Consider the following 20,682-nt stretch of genomic DNA (forward strand, 5'->3'; position numbering starts at 1 on the left):
AGATAAAGAAAATTAAATTTGTAATTTGTAAAGGAAATTGAGATGTCATTTCACGATTCTCATACGCCAGTTTAATTATCCAGCACAAAATAATGACCTCATAATGACATCATGTCTGCAGCATTTCACTTTAATGAATTGAATTATCACCAAAATGTGGAGTATGCAGAATTTATCACACGCACTTTAATCCCAGTCAACACTCTCGCCTCCTCAGCTGAATATTTAATTTCTACAACAGATTTAAAATTAATACACACTTAAGGTTTTCCCATCAGCATACTGCACATCTTAGCTTGACAAATGAAGGCTGATGAAGCAAGGTCAAAATGATACTCTGAATGTGTTTTTTTTTTTAACGATGCATCATAAATATGAAAGCACCTTTTGTTCTTCGCTCTGCACAAACCCCGACTCACTACGGCAGGAAAACGGTGGCCTTATCAGTGAAGCATGGCCGCAGCCTTCATGTCATTTACGTCTCATCAGTGTCGTTGCTGGTGAGGGATGATACTTGATATTCAGAGGGTAGCTTTGTCTCCTCAAATTAATCAGCTGCTCCTGTTTTCCTGTGCAGAGGAGAATCACCAGGGAGATGGAGAAAATGTTGTTGTAATGTACAATGCTATACCAAAGGCAGGCTGCGAAATACAATCTGCATGAATACGTTATGTGGGCTTTTGTGTTCAATGAGATCTGAAGCAATAGACTGGGGATATCAGTTGCACTATCATCTCTGCGGTTTGGGATGATGATTTGGATGATGGGCAAAGTCATCAGAGAAAATGGTGGAGACTGTGATTACAACCTCTGTGTATTTATCTGTGTTGATTTAATATAAAGGTTGTGGAGGGAAAAAAGGAAAATGTGCTCCCATGAGAGTGAACATTGAATTTTCTCTTGAGGCTCACAGCTTCATTAGATTATCACAGCTTCGATGGCAGCAGCTTTACATTAAAGAGCTCTGGAACCCCTTGATATACATCAACAGCTTGTTGTCTTGTGTGTATATTGCTGTTGTATCTACTCGGTTTTATCCGTCGTCTTAGACAACTCTCCATATCCCTGTGCTGTGTGATTGTGGTTCACTTTCTATTTGTCTTTGTATCTGTACTAGAATAAAGAAAAAATCACTACATTTTTCTTTCAATTAATTTTTTGTTTATTAATCATTCATGCATTAACAAAATCAACGAAATACTAACTAGACTGTTAACTGTTTATTTAAAATAGGAGACCAAGAGACTTGGAGCAAAACGCATCCTTATTTCAAAGCAGAAAGCCAGTATAGTGGTGAGTCTAATTCAGTTGTGTGTCAGAAACTAAGTCTCAGTGGGGTGTGTGGCATGTGTGGGTGTTTTTTTTTCCTCTCCACTTTTTTTCTTCTCTTACATCTCTAAGTATTGACTGGATTGTGTTTGACAGATATGGAGTCTGGAGAGCGGCTGTCCTCCCCATCTTCAGTCTCGTCCTCCCTTCACATGGCCTTCTCTTCAGCCAGCTCCTCCCCTGCATCAGCCCACAAGCCCTCCACCAAATGCAGCCCGGACCCTAACCGTGCAGGCAGTTCCCCTCAAACCACCTGTGGTATGTGCACACCAAAAATGGTTTTCAGAACTATTTGGGTACAAACAATTTAAGCACATGATCAAATGTGACTCACAGGTAATTGTTTTAATGTGTGATTTGATTTCAGTCAGGATATTTTATAATGTTAACCACATTTTGGTTGAGAAATAATTTGAGCAGGTTTGAATGTGTGGTGCTGCAAATTCCATTTCTATGCACCCACAAAACTGCCAGGCTATTAATAAGTGTACGGTAAATTACCATTCTGACTGACTAGCTGTCATTTAATAACTACACTTCTACACAAGCTTTTGAGAGGGGGAAAAAAATTGAAGCAAATCTATTCAGGGATTCTGTCCAACTAAAATCTATGCAAAACACTGAATTAAAACTGTGCAACAATAAGGAGCTTAAGACACCTTCTCCTAGTTTTAACACGTAACAGACAATTTTGATAGGAATGGAAGGGCTGTTGAATTAATGCATGCCAACAATTAAGAGGCTGTGTACGCCCTTGTGGATGTCTTTTGACAACCTTTAGCTCCAGTTTATCCCGTGTGATTTGACGTGTCTGTCAGTCCTCACACTGCGCATGCAGCCGCCAACATCCTCTTGTTTTCTCTGAATACTAATTGTGGTCAGAGCCATTATGCATTGAGCAGGCAGCGATGCATAAACTGTCAGATTACCCCTGACCACAAAATAATGTGCAAATTTACATACCCTGGTTTGTGATTTCTTTTTTTTGCTGTTATTATAAGATGCCCCAAAAATTATTTTTTTGTAGTGCTATGACAATGAAGAACACATTAGGGACACTCATAAATTATTCATGTATGAGGCCCTCAAACCAAAACGTGCACAGAAATTTCCCCGATAATTTGTTTTGGGCTGAGCACTAAATACTGAAAGTACACTGGCACCTTTGTAGTTGCTTCTATGTAGGATGGCACACACCCTTTTCACTTTCCCTGGTTGAGTTTATCTAAGAAACGTATATGCATAGTGTCCCAGTCAAAATTGGTATATGACCTGGTAATTTGAGAGAAGTTGGTGATTGTTCCAGAACAGCAGGAATTCATTATATATAGCCGAAGCTAAAAACTTGACGGACTCTTAAATAATACAATCTGTGTGGTTTTAAAACTTTCCCATTCCACATTCACATCAGTTTAATTGTCGTTTTGAAATTAGTGAGGATTGCAGTTAGAGGTTAGGGTTTAATACAGTATAAAGCAGTTCTAGACAAATATACATATAACTTATTGGCAAGTTCGTAAACATCAATCAGTTGTAGTAAATAAATATTTCTTTTAATATGATTAGTTGTGCCATCCCTGAAATGGTAATTATTCTTAGTAATGGTTTTCAGACTCTGAACATACACAGTAGAATAGACATAATAGTCTATACTGTGTCTGTTGTTAGCTAAAGCAGTTTTGAACAGGAAGTCTGCTTCGTCTTTATTGAGTATTTTATTTTATGTGAATGTACAAGATGTTCTAGATATACGGATGGCCTATCTAGATAACAAGAATGATGAAAACCTCACTTGATAAAATCCTTTCTTCTCCAGGCCCTTTGCTACAGATGAACGGGGATGCGTGTTTAAATCTGTCTGGCGAGCCCAACAGTTTTCCCTTAGTCGCTCATCCTGCTTTTGGGCTCTTCCCTCCGAGTTTAGGCCAGTCTCAGTTTGGAGGTCTCGGGAGTCTGGGTTTATCTGCCTTTGCTGCTAACCCCCAGTTTGGTACATTTCCAGGTAAGGAAGCTCAAGATGCAGTGGTTTTAATCCTAATAATCAAGGTGATGTAAAATGTCTCCAATGGAAATTCTTCCTTTAGTGAAATACTTTGCAAATAGTAAGGAAAGTAGTATTTTGTATTGTCACCTGCTGATCATCAAGCAAGTACATACAACAGCATGCATATCCTCATGTTGTCATTGTTTATTTTGATGGGGAGAATGAATACGTTTTGTACATTAACTGTAATAATTTGTTGTCTGAATTTTCAATGACAAAATGATGATTGTGTCTTTCTGGAAACTGTTTTGTATCTAGGAAATGTCGGTAGATGTGGTGAAACTACAGAATTCCAGATCAAATGCAAGACCATACTCTGAACTGAGTGATTAGTGCTGTTATTGAGTTAGATAAACTGCTGCTCTCCCAGCTTGTTGACAGATTGAATTGTCTGTATATCTACAGCAGATAGAATTGCTATTTTTGACCTAACTGTACAGTTTCTCGCTCCCACACTCCAGACTGGTTTTGGCGATATGACACGCGTACCGGAGGAGCAGCATCCTTCTCCGTTCCTCCTCTCGGTCTTCATCCTGTATTTACACCAGTCTTCAAGAGCCAAGATCCTGCTCACTCCCAGTCCTGTACATCAGGTTAGCTCCTGTTCTAGGTGATTTTGTTGTAGCAGTTTACAATAAAGCAAAGAATGGGTCCATAAATGTATTTTGTGTCCTTTGGGGCAGGAATAAGGGCTTGTCACTGAATGATGAACTAGCAGGCAGCTGTCTTTACTGTTAATGTTAAGGATTATTCTATTGCAAACCTGCTTTTGATATTATGAGACTAACCTTGCAAAGTGTTACTGGTATGAGTCAGGTTGTTTTTCTCTCTCACCCTCTTTAATAGTTCTCCTTATGTGTTTGACTCATGTTCCTTGTGAGTGTCCATCTGACGAAATGTACAATGCCAGTTTCTGTAGGTGTGAATGGAACAGTGAATGGGCGGAGCAGTTCCTGTCCTACTGGGAACTCTGCTGGGTACGCCAGTTCATTTCCAGCAAAGGCAACCAAGGATAGAACTAAGGCCAACATTCATCCAAAGAGCAGTCAGGACCCAGGCCAGCTATACCAGAAGAGTGTTCAGAAAACAAAAGAAAAGGTAAGGTTTTGGTCAAGCCCAAGACAGTCATCCTGACTTATTTACAGTATATGCATGAAAGTCCACTTCCGTGATCTGTTTAAATTTCTGCGGAATTCTATTGTTACTTAGAAACCCAGCAAAAGACCACTAGAGACCTCAAGCATGAGTGGCAGCCAGTCAGGATCCCTATCAGATAGCTCCAGTGATGGTGAGGACAGCAGCAGTGATGCTGATGACATGGAGTTGGATGAGGAGGATGATGATGAAGATGAGGATGATCAGAGCAACGACAGCGATGACTCTGATTCTGAAACAGAGCGTCAAGTTAAACCGGATTTCAAGGTAAGGCCCGGCTGTGTTGAAATGCTGTTGTCTGTGTTTAAACATTTAGCAGAATATTTACAATTGGCTGAGACATTATTTTTGGTTTATCATTTTAAAAAGGCCATATTTCCACCTTGGTGGGACATTTCAGATGAATAATTCTGGTACAAGAGGTTTTTTTGTAAAGTTTTGTGTCTAACAGTTGTTAAAAAAATGTCTCTTTGTAAAGCAGCCTTAATGACAGCAAACTGGATGTATGTGCTAAGTGACAGAGCTGCCACAGTGAGGCTTTCTCAGCAGGATTTGACATGACATGCTGTCTTCTCCCTGTTCTCCCTGTTCTCCCTGTTCTCCCTGTTCTCCCCATCCTCCCACTCAGCGGCTGACAAAGAACACTTTAGAGAGTAAAAATCGAAGAGGTTGCGCTGCTGAAGGAAATGCAACTCAAGACAGTCGTCGCGATGGTGTCTCTTTGACTTCTTCGCACCGTATCCAGTCCTCTCCCCATCCTGCTGGCAGGACTCAATCTGTCTCAATTACTCTGTTTCTCGAGAAATCCAGGACTGCAGAGGAGGACCGACAGAAACACATTAGTGTCATTCAGGCCACAGGGCTGGCAGCCATTAGCAGCAGTCCCTCCTCACAGTCTCACAGGGAGGTGTCTCCTCTGCCCTCCAGATCACCCAAAACCATATCCTTCTCCAACTCACCCAAGCACTTACCTCCAGCTTCACCAAAGCCCTTCTCTCATTCGTCCTCACCAAAGCACATCTCTGTCTCCTCTTCCCCCAAACCTCTTGCCCTCTGTTCCCCTCTGAAACCCCTGTCTCTGGGGACCTCGCCCAAACGTTCATTTCTTTCCTTACTTAAACTTAATCCCCTCTCCTCTTCACCCAAACCACCCACACCGTTAGCCACACAGAAGCCCTCACATAAACAGAGGGGTCTGATGCCTTCTTCTAAGCACACACAGCCTGTTGATGACCCAAAGGAGAGCAGTGGAAACCCAGATGAAATCTCATTGTACCGCAGCAGTTTTAAATTGGGAAAGGTGAGTTTTAATTTGTATTCATGTTGCTGCATTGTAGCTGGTTTTCTTTTATTTCTGAATTATATCTCATGTACAGAAAATGAATTCTGTAGATTGTTTCTCTCTTGCAACAGAATGAGCTCTGTTCTCATGTGTTGTCCATCATTTTCGCTGTCATGAAATAAATACAAATCTGTGGGTCCCGTAACAATAGACGATGAATGCATAGACACAATTTTTAGTACTTTTATTGTACTACACGAGAGTCTGTCACTTTTAGAGCAAAGCAATTAGCTCTGTTCTGCTTCAGGATGTTTGTTATCAAGAGAGAGAAATTGGCCTTTTTACAGTACTCCGTTATTGTCACTGTACTGAGAAGGAGGTAGAATGTGGCAATCTGTAACAAGAGCATTTTTATTCATATGATGGTGGTACATTAAATACAGGCTTTTGTTTGCTAGAGCATGACAATAGCAACAAATGCGAGATGACAGCTGAACTTGCAGGATGGCACTAGGCCAAACAATTTGAAAACATTTTTCCACAGCAGCCTTTTTTTCCCTTCATTGTCATTGACAGCCGCGAGCCTGCTCTTCATTGTCCCTGTCTCCTATTACACCTTAAATTCCTTCATTCACAGCCCACAGCGATGTAATGTGAGTGACAGTTTGTGTAATTACTTAATTTTTTCCCCCTTTGTTTCCCTTTCTTTTGCATTTTTATTTAGCGCGTCCATGCCGAGGCCCCTTTAAAGCAGCCTTTCTCTCTGCAACTCTCTAGCCAGAACTGGTATTAAGCCACATCAATTCAGCATCCTCTTCAACATTGTTACCACCCAAATATTGACAGATATATTGAGTAGTCCTTTGCCATCTCTCCCACACAGCAATGACACCAACCTGTTCCTGAACCCTTGTCCTAATGGAGCGTTCGACAGCGAAGTTCAGAATGCCCCCTTGCCTCTCAAGATGTGCCGCATGCAGAGCAGCATCCTCAACAACAAGCCACTTGTTGCCACTATTAGCCCTTCTTGCCTGATGCCCATCAACTTGAGCACTGGCACCAAGGTACCAACGGACTCTGCTTCAATTCTTAAATCAACGGCCTCGCCACGATTTTCTCACGGATCGAGGAAGACCAAGAGTCCTAAATCTCTACATGCAGGAAGGAGTCTCCTGAAAACCAACTCGTCCTGTCCTCTACCTGTGGAATTGGTCAGAAGCAGTGAGTCTGACATCCACAGCAGCAAGGACTCAAACTCTGACTCTTTGGGAGATGACTGCGATGAAGATGATGAAGATGATCTTGAAGAGGAGGATTCTGGTAGTAGTCTATCAGGTTAGATTTAACACCCCTCTCTTAAATTAATTAAATGTCTTCACTGATATGTTAGTGCAGAAAGAGCTGTTAGATGAGGCATCTTTGAGAAATTAGCAGTGCTCTGGATTGTTTAGTTGTTTGAAGAATGCTAATTAGGATTTAATTCTGCTCTTTCACTTGTTTTTCTTCTGTCACTCTGGAATTCCCCAGAGAGCCAGTCAGAGAGCAACCTGGAGAGCGACTCTGTCGGCGCTGAGGATGACATGAAAGAGCGTGCCGAGTCTGAAGCAGATAGCGATGCAGAAAGCACTCCCCTGAATCTAGCGAAAGCGCCGCTGTCAGCTTGCAAGTCCTCCTCGAGCCTCTCAGCCAACTGCTCCCTGCTCAACCATCAGGTCATCACGCCACCTAGTTTATCCAGTAGTCTGCTCACCCCCAACACACTGAGCAGCTTAGGAGCTCTGAACAACCACAGCACCCCGTCCTCATCCGTCACACTTACCCCACTGCCAGGTAACAAACACACCCATAAACTACGATACAGCTTGAAATTACAGTTGACTAATTTCGTTAAATCTCGGCTTCAGGACAGCATTCATTTGTCTCCCTACCTCTTGTAAAATGATACTTTTTTTTGTATGAAAACATACATGTACAGTATCTATCTTAATAGTTCCAGGTTAAAATTATCTCTATGGAAGATATTTGTTACATCATTGTTTTATCTCCAGCAACTTTTGTTTTTATATCCCAGGTAGATGCTTTTTGAATCTGATACTGGATGGGTCATGGAACATGTTTTTTTACTAACCTAGAACATTGTGACTTTCTAAAATGAGAGTTTATTTTCTGTTAGTTGTTCTTTGTAGTAATAGCATCTATATGCAGTGGATCACATGGTCATTTAGGTGAAAAATTATGGGAAGTGAATTGTGCAATTCATGCATCAAAAAAACTATCCAAAACTGACTGGTCTGTCTATCAGTGTCTCCTTTTGAGGGATGTTATATATTTTCAGTAGTGTGGTTCTTTTCTTTATTTTGTGTAGTGTAATTTGCTCAATTTCAAGGTGCTGAGTCATGTCTCCTGTTTTTAGGATCAGGGAAGAGGAGGAGAGTGACAGATGAGAGAGTTCTGAAGTCGCCTCTTGAGTTTGGGTGAGCTGTTGTGCATGAAATTCTTTCAAAACAACTAACATTGTTTGGATGGTCTGACCGTGTGCTCTTTGTCCTTCCTGCTGTCATACTTGCTGCACTGTTTGTGTTCCTGCTATTGGTCTTATAGTTAAATGTCAGCTCACTGAGGGCTGACTAGTGGCCTTTTATAAAAGGTCACCTATGGCCAACTTTTCTTTGTGGGGCTGCCTCCATGTTTCTATTTTTAATGTTACATACAAACACTGAGTACAATTTCGACAAACACACAAATCTATGGGAAATACTATTTACTCATCAAATGCTATCATTGTGCTCCTGGTTATTTTTCCACTCCCCAATGTAAATGTGGGTAAATATGAGACTGGGCACAAAAGTAGTAATCACGCTCAATTTTCCCAGGCTAATACGTAATGTTTAAAAAAAAATCACTGATCACTGTGGAACTTCTGAGTTTTTCGAGTATGAGCAGACCACAAAAACCCTCCATACCTTGCTTTAAGGGGCCTTGCTAACCCGGTCTTGGGCTGAAGGTCACAGTGGTCCGGAAATGAAATGAGGCCCAGCTGTTCGACTCAAGGGGTTAATTGCATCCAGTTTCAACACAGACATGCAACATTAGCTGCTCCCTGCCCACAAATTCTGCAGCATGGGATCAGAGCAACCTTTCATCTGATGGGGATGTTTTTCCTCAGCAGGTTCACAGGAAACAGGCCCCTGGACTGTATTCCAGACCCTATTTCTGTCTGGGATAACAGATTACATGTTTTTTCCTAAGTCATGGCTGCTCTCCAGTTGATCTCCTGGGGACTATATTATCATTAATATATATATATATATATATATATATATATTAATGATGACTGAATACAGCTGAAACAATATTTTAATGATATTGATTTCATGATTTATATATTGTACTTGGTTTGCAATTTGGTTTGCTCAGGTGGCAGAGAGAGACTCGGATCAGGAGTGTGGCAGGTCGACTTCAAGGGGAGGTTGCTTACTTTGCACCATGCGGGAAGAAACTGCGTCAGTATCCTGATGTAATGAAGGTGAACCAAAAATTTATGAAAAAAATAAAACCTTAAACCATGGCATATAGTCACTGCAACTTTATGTAATCACACACCAGTGGAAATCACAACATGTTAACAGTTATATAGCTAAGTTATCTTCCCATGCTTTAATTACAATGCATAATTCTTTTGCCTGCAGTACTTAGTGCGGAATGGAATAACTGAAATCTCACGGGATAACTTCAGCTTTAGTACAAAAATTAAAGTTGGTGCCTTCTATGAAGCCAGAGAAGGACCAGAGGTAAATGTTCCCTTTTATTTACTTTACACTACATATATGAGATAAATAAATTTAATGTAAAATTGTGTGAGGTCTGATAGAAACATTACTCGAATGAAAACCTTCTGTTTGAGAGAAATTGAGCCAATATACCCACATAGTCGCAGGTATGAAGCAGAAGAATTCACATATTTGTTGAGACATATCTATCAAAGTTCATTTATGATGAATCTTAAGCTTGAAAGCTTGCTTTTGTTAATGAAAGCAATCGGTAGATACAAGTCAGTTTGACCATCTTTTCCTTTCATTTTCTTTAATCCTTCCTTTGTCTTTGTAATATTTCTCAGGGTCCTCAGTGGTTTTTACTGGCTGAGGAGGAGATCACTCCCATTATCATAGCGATGGATGGTCGCCGCAGCCGCCGCTTGAAGTCTGAGCACCAGCCATCAGGTGATGGTGCTGGGGGCCAACGATGGAAGAATCATCCTCTAAATGTTGGAGAAAATAACTTCCAAGACGTCAACAACGCCAAGCTGCGCCGCAAACTGGAGGCTCAAGGTCAGTGTACATCTTTGAAATGTTTCAGTGTCATCTGTAAAATAGGTAAAACCAGCTGAATCTGAAATTTTAACTTTTGTAAGTTGTTTGATTAACTTTTTTTCATGAGGATATCTGGCCACCTGCACATATATGTGAGGATCACTTTAAGATGTTCCCAGATCAGCTACAATAGAGTTTACTTCCAAAACCATTTTTTAAAACAATGTCAGTGGTGGATGTTTTGGTGTCAGCACCACAAAATCAAGTTGTAAGAGTTGACCACCTTGTAAGAGCCACCTTAAAAGAGGCGCCCTTTAACACTAAGCACATAGAGCAAGGTTTATCGCCCATGGGGCTTTTCTTTCTCAACTGTTTTCCTTACTGTTAAGGCCAGCCTAAACCATCTCTGCAGTTTTTTCATGTAAATAAAAACAGTATGTCGTTAAATGCTTCAGGCTTTTTCTCTGGAAATCAAGACTTTGGAGTTGTCTGCAGATCAATATTTCACTAATCATTTCAATTCTATTTGGCGTGTGATTTCAAAGTTTATATCCCATCATGTTACAGAAATGGCTCGACTGGTAGCTCAGATCAAATTGATGAGAAAACTGGAGAAGCAGGCCATGGCACAAGCAGCCAAGGAGGCCAGGAGGCAGAAAGGTAAACAGCCACAGTCTCATCAGACTCTTCTCTAACATCGGATCAGATTGTGTGTGTGAAGCTAACATGTTTGTGTTTTCTAGCAATAATGGCTGCTGAGGAGAGGCGGAAGAAGAGGGAGCAGATGAAGATTCTCGAACAGCAAGTAAGGATCTTTCTTTGCATGCTCTGTGTAATTTTTCGTGCACATCTTCCCAACTATCAGCTGTTGCATTTTCAGAATTTGTGCACTCTCAATGTTTTAAATTGAAATCAGTTGAACTGCTCTGAAATTCCACAAGGAAGTTGCTATCCTTCAAAATGCTGCACCTTCCTGATTTGCATAGACCCACTGTGCTTCCTCAGCCCACACCCTGCTCCCCTCCTCCTCTCTATAACATGCATGACTTAACAGTTAATTCATTTGATCTTGCCCTCATCCTTTTACCAGAAGAAGATCAAGCGCAGTCAGCAAATGCGAATGGAGAAAGAACTCCGTGCACAGCAAATTCTTGAGGTTGGTCCTAAAAGTTATTGCAGAAACATTCTGAAACACTTCCTTTCTGCTGTTGATAGGACTTTTTTTTTTTTGGTAAGCCAACCAAAGGCTATTCCTAAATTATATCGTCCCACTTTTGGTCACATCCAGTGAGTACATGTGACTAATGCTTAATTGTTTTTTTGCAAAAGTGCCATTGAATATGAAAATCTCCTCAGACCGTGATGGAGCTTAATACAAAATACAGTATTTCATTAAGTAAGAGGTGGCCTTGCGTTTACCATGGCTAGGTGAAATTCCTATTTTGCATTCTTTCACTAATGGAAGCTGTGAAGTATTTTAGCTTTTCAAAATCAAATTTCAGTTGACACACATGGCAAGTGGCTCTTAACAGGATTTCATTGGGGGCTATAATTACTGATTAAAATGTTGCTTAATTTATTCTTACTGCCTGCTGGTGTTTCATAATAACTGCGCTGCGGCTGCCATTTTGTCTTTGAGTTTTGATGGGAGGGAATAATCATCTCTACACTCCGCGTGTCAATATGTTAGATCTGATATTACCAGTGAGACACTTGCTCTATTTAGATTTGTGTGGAATATTTTCTATCGACATCATTAAGCAAACTAATCCCCCAATTTTTTTTTTTCACGTTTGTGTCATGTTATACCGCTAATCAAAGAAATGATCGGTTTATTCATTAATCAAACATTGTTGCTCCGGTTAAATGTTAATTTATCTTTTCTGTTCTGGACATACTGTACTTATTGAATGAGTGTATCAGCCAACTATGTTTCTTCAACTTTTTGCATTCACAGGTTAAAAGACAGAAACAACAAGAAGCAGCCAATGCCAGATTATTGGAGGCTGAGAAACGAAACAAGGTCAATATCTGATGTTTATGAGTAAATTGTGTTTTTCACTGTTGCTTCTGTTGTCACATCTTACAGACTCTGCCTTGTCAGCCAGGTAATGTTTTGGCCCCATTTTTTGGGATTGTATTTAGCAATTTATTTTGCCTTCTTAGTCCTGGTAAATGGACCCTTACTATAATTTTATTTTGTTATTTATAATGTGTTATTGTTATGTTTTATTATACTTTGTTGTGTCCTGTCTGTGTGGTTTGTAAGATGTCTGTCAAACGGATGCATCTTTCTTAGATTGCAAATCAAATCTAGCTGTGGATACAAATAAAGTAACTTTTGTTCTATTTGTAAGTGCAAAGCAGATTTTTTCTTATCTTGGTTTATGACTATGATCAAAAGACAACCTCCTTTTATTTAGGGCGTTTTTATTTTCAGATTAGCTCAACCAGCAAAGCCAAGATACCTCAAAAAATGTCCAGGCTGCTGCTGGATGGGAATGCTTTTAAAATTATGTATATAATATAAGAATTGGTGTGAAACATATTTCGGTTTCTAAATAATCTGTTCTTTTTCCCAAAGGACAAGGAGATGCAAAGACTGCAAGCTGTTATGCTGAAGCAACAGGTTGGTGTTTTTCCCTCAAATGATTTGAATAACTTGAAGATGGTCTCTAACTAATTAACGCACAATATATCATTTAAAAATATTATTAATTAATTTGGGGTTCTTTGGTATATTTTTAACTATGGGTTGGATTTTTCTTGCATTGATTTTCTCCTGTGATTTTTCTATCTCCTAATACTTTGCCAACTCTTCCTACCAGGAGTTGGAGAGGCATAGACTAGATATGGTATGGGTATGTTTGTTTCTGTACATTTAACAACATATTGTGAATGTGTTGTGGTAATTGGTTGCCATCCCAGCAGTATGTTGCGTGTAGTGTTTGGTTGCAGTCTTACTACATCCCTCTGCATGGCTTTTCAAATCAGGGCACTGCATACATCTGCGCTACTTGTCACTCAGGGAAAACACATCCTTTAAGTCCACAATATGATCGAAAAAGGCTGGACTGCACAGAATTTATACAAGGATGAGAAGATTTATGATCCACCTAAAGAACACTGACTACTTGTTAAATTCTGTTTTGGATGAAATACCTTTTTCACGACAGCATGTGAGCACGACTTATCTATCGTCCCATTTGGAAAAGTCAATATAAAGTGATGTATCTAGTTTGTGGGGAGAGTTTAGCAGCTATGAGTGAGGTAGTATTATTTATAAATCAGATATACAATTTAATCCTTTAAATTCCATCATTGTTGATTTGAAAAGCACTCATTCTTCTGCTTGCTGTTCTGAAACTCTTGGCCGGTACCAGCTTTCACTCTGCTACTTGCCAGATTAATAATGGCTGTTTGTAACTTTGAGTTTATGTTTTCTGTGTGCTTCACTACCCATGTTTGCTTTTTATTAATCACTATGTTCTATTTGCTTTAAATGTCGTGTATGTCTTGCACTTAAACTACTGTGCAGTATGCAGCATGCTGATTATGACATCATTGTGACAGTGTGACCTATGCAGACGCTTCTTCTGTGCATGTCAAGTGTTCCATATTGTTTTCCATTTGTGACCCTTGTCTTCATAGTATAATAGAAACTGTGATTAGGAAAGAAAATAATGTGTTTGTGCTCGGCTAGGAGACAGAAAGACGCAGGCAGCACATGATGCTGATGAAGGCTGTGGAGATTCGTAAGAAGGCAGAGGTGAGGAACTGCTGATTCACACAGATGTTTCCTCACTAGTTTTAAATCTCTGGGAAATTTTCTTTTTTTGATGAGTCAACACTGGTAATTTAGTTCCTGGTTTGTTTTTTTATACCAATATCAATATCATCTGGAATAAAACGATCTCTTGCAGGAGAAAGACCGTCTGAAGCAACAGAAGACGGACGAGAAACGGCAAAACAAGGAGAGGAAACTCCAGCTCAGACGACTGGAACTGGAAAAAGCAAAGGCGCTAAAGAAGCCAAACGAAGACATGTGTTTAGCAGATCTTAAGGTATTCACGCACAGAGAGTCCCTACATCAGAGTGCGAACATATTACCACAGATAGTCTCCATCTGTGGAATATACATCATACATGTATGTGGAGAGATTTAGAATTCAACCAGGCATGTGTTGTTGTCTTTTTACATAGGAAATAAATCAGTATAATCACTGTAGGAGCTATAGGCATGAAGATTAGATGTTTTTACAAATTTATGGTTTCATTGTTTTACTGTCACATACAAAAATAGATTCTTAATATCACTGAAAGCATCTATATTTGATTAAAGAGAGCAGGTATAAGTCAGAGTACTGCCACCAAGTGGCTACTGAAAGCATAAAAAGTTCTATTGATCATATACCTGAATCTATATACTAAGTGTTGTGGACTAGTATTTATATCACATTTTACCTTATAGTCTTAAACAAGAAATACTTGGGTCAGATAGATTTACAAATCGTTTCAAAGTATAATATAACATTGAGCTTTATTTTTTTATTTTTTTCTTCAGAGTCTTCCAGTGCTCTCACGAATCCCTGGTCTGGTCTTGCAAGGAAGCACCTTATCTGACTGCCTGATGGTGCTGCAGTTTTTGCACACCTTTGGAAAGGTCCTGCGACTAGACAATTTAAACGACCTTGACTTAAGTCGCCTTCAAGAGGGTTTACTTAACACTGGGGGCAGTATGGGGAAAGTGCAAGACCTGCTGGTGAGCATGGTTTCTTCAGCCGTACAGGATCCTGGTATACCTGCAGGTCACAAGGTGAGTCTGTCATTGTCAGTGTAGTATTTATACAGTTGTTGAAAATGATTTGTTAATCATGTATTTATGCACACACACATTCATACTGATCAGACGTTACTTTTTACAGGTTTCACATTTAATTGCTTTAGCGATGACTTTCACCATTTCTGTAGCCGATGCAGAACCACTGCAGTAGTTCAAAAGTAGAGTTGTATTTTATTATTTTATATGTTTAAGGAAGACCTGACAGCAGGGACACTTTAGTTTAATACATTCTGTATAAGTACATGTTGGCAACAGCATAACAGCTGAGCTGACATTGTTTTGTTTTTTACTAGCAGACTGCCTCTTCTCTGCTAACCAGTCAGAACACACTTTAGGTTTCTGTTCCTGTTCTGTTTGACATTGTAGTATACAAAAATACTTACTCTTCACGCTAAGTAGGTGAAGAAACATTTATTAAACACACTGACTGAACTTATCAATATTTTTTCTTTTAGCGCAAAACCTGTCTAGGGGAACACTTGACTAATGTGGCAATCAACAGAGACAATGTGTCTGAGATCCTGCAGATCTACATGGAGGCTCACTGTGATAAGTCAGAGTCAGCTGCTCTGGCCCTCAGTCTCAGGACGAAAGCTTTTCAGGCCCACAGTCCATCTCAGAAGGTGTCCATGTTGTGCTTCCTTGTTAATGACCTCTGCTGCAGTAAAGCTGTGATCAGGTGAGGGATCCATTTCCTTCTAATCCTCACATATCTCACTTCTAGTTTTTTTTAAAGTGTTGTTAAATTTGTGTTGAATGAGCCATTTTTATTTTGTTAAGTCAATCTCTTTGCCTGAGAGCAGAAAATAGTCACTTCAAATTGTGAAGCAACAAAGGATGTATCAAAAGGAATATGACAAATCATGTTCTGATGGATAGTTTCAAAAGGTTGCATCAAAGTATGTTTCATTAATCTTTCATTAGTACCAGCAACACTTAGAAAGGCATCTCCTGCCCGCTGCAGTGTGCTGCAAATGTATCAATCTAAGAATTGAAGCATGATTTTCAATGTTACTTTGCAGTGAGATCGACAAGAACATGGATCACGTGACCAACCTGAGGAAGGATAAGTGGGCTGTAGAGAGAAAGCTCTGCAAGTGAGAAAATGCTTCTTCTTCCAAGTTGTTACCAGAAGGTTCTGTGCAAAGTTTTCAAAATCTTTTTGTGGATAAATTAATATATATGTACATTTCTGCGTTCAAAGACTGAGGAGCACTCACACCAAGAGGACTGAAAAGAGAGACAGCAGTGTGGGCGGAGATGACAGCCTCACCTTTGATGACGACAGCGAGGACCAAGCAGATGACGATGACGAGGAGGAGGAAGATGGAGGAAAGAAAGGGGCAAAAGCAGAGATCTGTGAGGAGGAGGTCAGTAACAGCACAATGCTTTTTTTTTTTTACTGTTGGCAGCGGCTCAATCAGCGTTTGTTATAGTTACTGTCAGTCAGTCCACTGGCCTCACACTAATGAGATCTTTTCATCTAGGACGACAGTGTGAACTCCGCCAGTGTGGAGGAGCTGGAGAAACAGATCGAGAAATTATGCATGGTAAATTTCACCCACATTCATTTTCTCAGGATGAGCTAGTTGATGAATTAAACAAATCCCCTTCTACCTCTGTTTTCTGTCTCTTTAGCAACAGAGTCAGATCACACAGAAGCTGCTACACTCCTCTCAGTCACAGCGCTCCATGATGATTGGACAGGACCGCTACAAGAGGCGCTACTGGCTTCTCCCAGAGTGTGGCGGCATCTTTGTTGAGGGCATGGAGAGCAGCGAAGGTGAAAACTCATACTGAAATATACATTTGAATTGTTATGTTTGTTATGCACTTTCAGCTGATTTTTTTTTTTAATGTTACTTAGGTTATGAAGAGTTGAAGGAGAGACAGGAAACAGCTCAGGTGATCAGAATAAAGGAGGAGCAGCTGGAAGAGACTAAGATGGAGTGTGTGTCCAGCCCAGCACCGAGCACAGACCGAGATAAAGCCACAGATACTGCAGGGCCATATCCGCTGTGTTCCCACCAGCTCAAAGGCAGCCCCTGGATAACCTCCAGCCCCCAGCCTGTCCTTCAGGACGATCAGCTCACTAAGACATTGATGGAGAAGAGTAGCCAGTGGTTTAGCCTCCTGCCCCGCTCTCCTTGTGACGAGCTTTCGGTCACCTCTGGCTCCAGTCCCTGTGCCTCCTCTTCTTCTCCACATACCATGAGCACTAAATCCCCCTCCTCCCTCTCCCCTAATCCCCCAGCTACAGCCGGCTACAACGCTGCTGCTGGGATCAATAACATGCATTCTCCTGTCCTTCAGGTTGGTGGATAAGTAATGCTGTCTTCATCTCAGCCACAATTATTTCCAATCGTGTTGTGCTTTTTTAGAACAATGATGTGTTGCAAGAATTATTCCATGTTGCAAGAGGATTTCCTCATGTTGCAAAACCATGCGAAACTCCATTCATTGCTGGAGCGATTGTGTTATACATTATGTATGTGCTAGTGGAATACAATTTTGTGTGTATTCTTCCTCCCAGCAAGTAAAGTCTGGCATTCATCAGAGCGGACTGACACTGTGTGACGTGTCCAGTGCAGCGACAAGTCCCAGCCTGCCCTCCCCTGGCACTTCTCTACCCCCTGTGCTGGATCTGTCCTCCCAGCATGCGGTGGGTAGTGGGAGCGGGGTCTTAATCCTGGTGAATAACACTGTCAACAAGCTTGAGACCCCAGAGGCCCTGTGTGACAAGCCCGCTTGTGCCTTGTTCCCTGCTGTGGAGGCAGCCAAGACCCAGGACTACCCCAGACCTCAGCCTATCCCTAAGGGTAAGAATGGCTCACTGCCAGTAAGCACAAGTGAAACATGCTGGACTAAAGATCATCACTACCCAGACAGTCCTGGAATACATGCTGTGATGACTGTCACATAGCTTTACAACTTCCCTTATGCTGCTAAAATTAAGCAATTAACAATACTTGTCTCTTTTGTTGGCAGAGATGCTGCATGGTTGGTGGCGAGTGTCAGACGTGCAGGAGCTCCACAGTCTGGTGAAGGCGCTCCACAGTCGAGGCATCAGAGAGAAGGTCCTACAGAAGCAGTTCCAAAAACATATGGAGTATTTGACCCAGCTCTATGCCAACAGCGAAGATGGTGTGTCCACTACTCCTCTGCTCACTTTAATTCTCTTTAATACAAAACATAACGTTATTTGATATTTTCATGTCACCTGCTCCCAAATTAACATGTATAAATATGTTGCTTTTCATAGACAGTCATTTGCTGTATTGTTTGTATGTATCTATGGGGGCAGCGTTTGATGTGGCGAAGCTGGAGAAACGGGAAGTGAGTGAGAAAACCTTGGAGAGTTGGTGTGTGGAGGAGCAGGCGATGGAGGTGGACATCAGCCAACTGCAGCAGGTGGAGGCTCTGGAGAGGAGAGTCGTCTCTGCCGGTCTGCAGATCAAGGTAAAAGTATCCTGCACGCTTGTCTACTTACAGCTCATACAAATACAAACCTCCCAGAATATTTCAAGACTATTTCTCCAGTATGTGCTCAGATAGGATTCCGGGTCCTTACTTTGTCACCAAACACCATATTTCAACTCTGTGTCCCTCAGGGCTGGATGCACCCTGAGCCCCAGTCAGAGAGGGAGGATCTGGTCTATCAAGAGGACAAGCTCCTCTCTTCTCCAGCTCCCGAGAACACGTGGCAAAGAGAAACCAGCCCGGAGAAACTCCCTGGCAGTGTGGTGCGGCGGCCTAACAATCCTCTTGATATAGCTGTCATGAGGCTGGCAGAGCTGGAGGGGAACATCGATCGAAGGTAGCTACAGAGAAACGAACCCTAAGATCAAACAGAATAATACCACTGTGCCTGTGTCTGGATGATAAGTAGTTTTTTCCTCTGCATGATGCATCCCAGTCGAAGAAGTACCCGAAATTCTCAATGTGCAATGTACAGTTTATCTTTACTAACTGATTTCCCGGAAGTCACTGCTTGTGTATGTGATGCTGTCCATTAATACTGCCGTCTCACTCTCTGTGACCTCAAAGCAGTGAGGAGGAGGCGACTCCTGGGATGAGGTTGTGGCACAAAGCCCTCGGAGAAGTCCGCAGCTCGGCTCAGCTGTCGCTTTGTATTCAGCAGCTGCAGAAATCTATCAACTGGGACCGCCCCGTCATGAAAGTGGTTAGTGATGCCTCGTTTCTCTCGCTATCAAATATTTGTTTTTATTATGTCCATGCCAGCGACAGCCATGAACTGCAGGCGTTACCATTGCGCTTTATCCGTCCGTCCGTCTGTCCCATTCTCTTCTGCCATAAATCAAGAAGTTATGTGTTGTTTGTGACCCATTTTGAGAGTTTTATACAAAAGGTTAAAGGTCAATTCCACTGCGGTATCCTATATACAGTCTATGGCGGTATCCCAATGTTCTTCTGGCCATATTTCAGCACCGTAGCTCAGGAAGAGTAGCTGAAGCTGTGAGCTTATTTCAGTTAAATTAACTGGTTATCAGGGACAAGCAATTATACAGGCTACAGAGGATAAGAAGAAAAATACACCAGGAAACAACAATATCAGATAAAAACACAATCTGCATCTTCCTTTATCAAAGCACGTTGTCTCTGTTTGAATTTGCCACTGCTGATGATTTCTTTTTGTTTCCAGCACTGCCACCGTTGTCAAAATGGGGATAATGAAGAACTGCTCTTACTTTGTGACGGCTGTGATAAAGGCTGCCACACCTACTGCCACAGACCTAAGATCACCACAGTCCCTGACGGCAAATGGTTCTGTCACATCTGTGTTGCAAAGGTAAACCTGAGACTCTTTTCTCTTGTCTTTCACTTAATAAAATCTCCTAGTCCACAAGCAGTGCAGATTAACGAGCCTCAATCTGTTCAACTGTCCAATGATATCTTCATTGTTCCACATGTCCACATCCATTTAATAAATCTGCACGGTATATGTTGCACGTGGCTCCTCACCAGTCGTTTTTATGACCCGTCTTTCAGGAAAGCGGTCAACTCCGCCGGAGTAGGAAGCAACAGAACCGAACAGCTGGGGGAGAGATGAGAGGCAGGGCCAAGCTTGACAGCCCTGGGTCCTGTGCCAAAAAAGCCAAACTGGACAAAGACGACAGGAATTGGCTGGAAATGTGCCGGTAGGTATGAACGCATTCTCACTGCATTGATAGAAAACCGCATTTATTTCATCTCACTGTTATAAGCGCAAACATTGGGGGAGTTGGACGTGACCCAAGGAGGAAACCATCAGATTAGATTTAGTTGTGGATTTTTTACTGAAAAAAACGGGACTGGTATTTATGAGCGTGTACAGATCCAAATGAAAATCCAGATGTAAAGAATCTAACTGTGGTTTTGTCAGGGGACTGTTGTTGGTCATCTAGTTAGATGAGCTTTGATGACATGTCCAATCATCCTTGTTCACTTAAAAATCTGAAATCTGTTTCAAACTTTTTCACAAATATCTGAACCTATATTAAAAGCTCAGCTTTGTCGACTGCTCATTTTCCTCCAGAGTTCTGCTGACTGAGCTGGAGGCTCATCAGGACGCGCGGCCCTTTCTCACTCCAGTCAACCACAAAGCCGTACCCTGGTACAAGAAGATCATCAAGAAGCCCATGGACTTCTCCACCATCAGAGAAAAACTCAGCAACAACCAGTACGTTTGTGTTATACATACATTCATGCATCTTTTATT

The 20,682-nt window shown here is 41.3% G+C and overlaps 1 protein-coding gene across 3 annotated transcripts in view; it reads left to right on the plus strand.

Moving 5' to 3' along the window:
- The window catches only part of LOC128456242 (bromodomain adjacent to zinc finger domain protein 2B), a 35,683-nt gene that overhangs the window by 13,804 nt on the left and 1,197 nt on the right, over positions 1-20,682 (plus strand). The window contains exons 3-39 of one of the 3 annotated variants that reach the window (XM_053440333.1): positions 1,234-1,293; positions 1,426-1,587; positions 3,146-3,331; positions 3,835-3,966; positions 4,284-4,471; positions 4,583-4,795; positions 5,157-5,828; positions 6,535-6,596; positions 6,694-7,145; positions 7,338-7,640; positions 8,224-8,284; positions 9,228-9,336; positions 9,500-9,601; positions 9,928-10,138; positions 10,688-10,780; positions 10,864-10,925; positions 11,211-11,276; positions 12,078-12,143; positions 12,705-12,749; positions 12,949-12,981; positions 13,824-13,889; positions 14,044-14,184; positions 14,685-14,936; positions 15,419-15,642; positions 15,986-16,060; positions 16,168-16,333; positions 16,451-16,513; positions 16,602-16,746; positions 16,831-17,276; positions 17,497-17,782; positions 17,952-18,107; positions 18,268-18,422; positions 18,575-18,780; positions 19,011-19,146; positions 19,627-19,773; positions 19,974-20,122; positions 20,500-20,643. In XM_053440333.1, coding sequence (XP_053296308.1) covers positions 1,234-1,293; positions 1,426-1,587; positions 3,146-3,331; positions 3,835-3,966; positions 4,284-4,471; positions 4,583-4,795; positions 5,157-5,828; positions 6,535-6,596; positions 6,694-7,145; positions 7,338-7,640; positions 8,224-8,284; positions 9,228-9,336; positions 9,500-9,601; positions 9,928-10,138; positions 10,688-10,780; positions 10,864-10,925; positions 11,211-11,276; positions 12,078-12,143; positions 12,705-12,749; positions 12,949-12,981; positions 13,824-13,889; positions 14,044-14,184; positions 14,685-14,936; positions 15,419-15,642; positions 15,986-16,060; positions 16,168-16,333; positions 16,451-16,513; positions 16,602-16,746; positions 16,831-17,276; positions 17,497-17,782; positions 17,952-18,107; positions 18,268-18,422; positions 18,575-18,780; positions 19,011-19,146; positions 19,627-19,773; positions 19,974-20,122; positions 20,500-20,643 — 6,235 coding nt within the window. The remainder of the gene's footprint in view (positions 1-1,233; positions 1,294-1,425; positions 1,588-3,145; positions 3,332-3,834; positions 3,967-4,283; positions 4,472-4,582; positions 4,796-5,156; positions 5,829-6,534; positions 6,597-6,693; positions 7,146-7,337; positions 7,641-8,223; positions 8,285-9,227; positions 9,337-9,499; positions 9,602-9,927; positions 10,139-10,687; positions 10,781-10,863; positions 10,926-11,210; positions 11,277-12,077; positions 12,144-12,704; positions 12,750-12,948; positions 12,982-13,823; positions 13,890-14,043; positions 14,185-14,684; positions 14,937-15,418; positions 15,643-15,985; positions 16,061-16,167; positions 16,334-16,450; positions 16,514-16,601; positions 16,747-16,830; positions 17,277-17,496; positions 17,783-17,951; positions 18,108-18,267; positions 18,423-18,574; positions 18,781-19,010; positions 19,147-19,626; positions 19,774-19,973; positions 20,123-20,499; positions 20,644-20,682) is intronic. The other 2 variants (XM_053440334.1, XM_053440335.1) reach the window with 2 other exon arrangements.

Source organism: Pleuronectes platessa, chromosome 14 (assembly GCF_947347685.1).
Source record: "Pleuronectes platessa chromosome 14, fPlePla1.1, whole genome shotgun sequence".
NCBI classification, from domain to species: Eukaryota; Metazoa; Chordata; class Actinopteri; order Pleuronectiformes; family Pleuronectidae; genus Pleuronectes; species Pleuronectes platessa.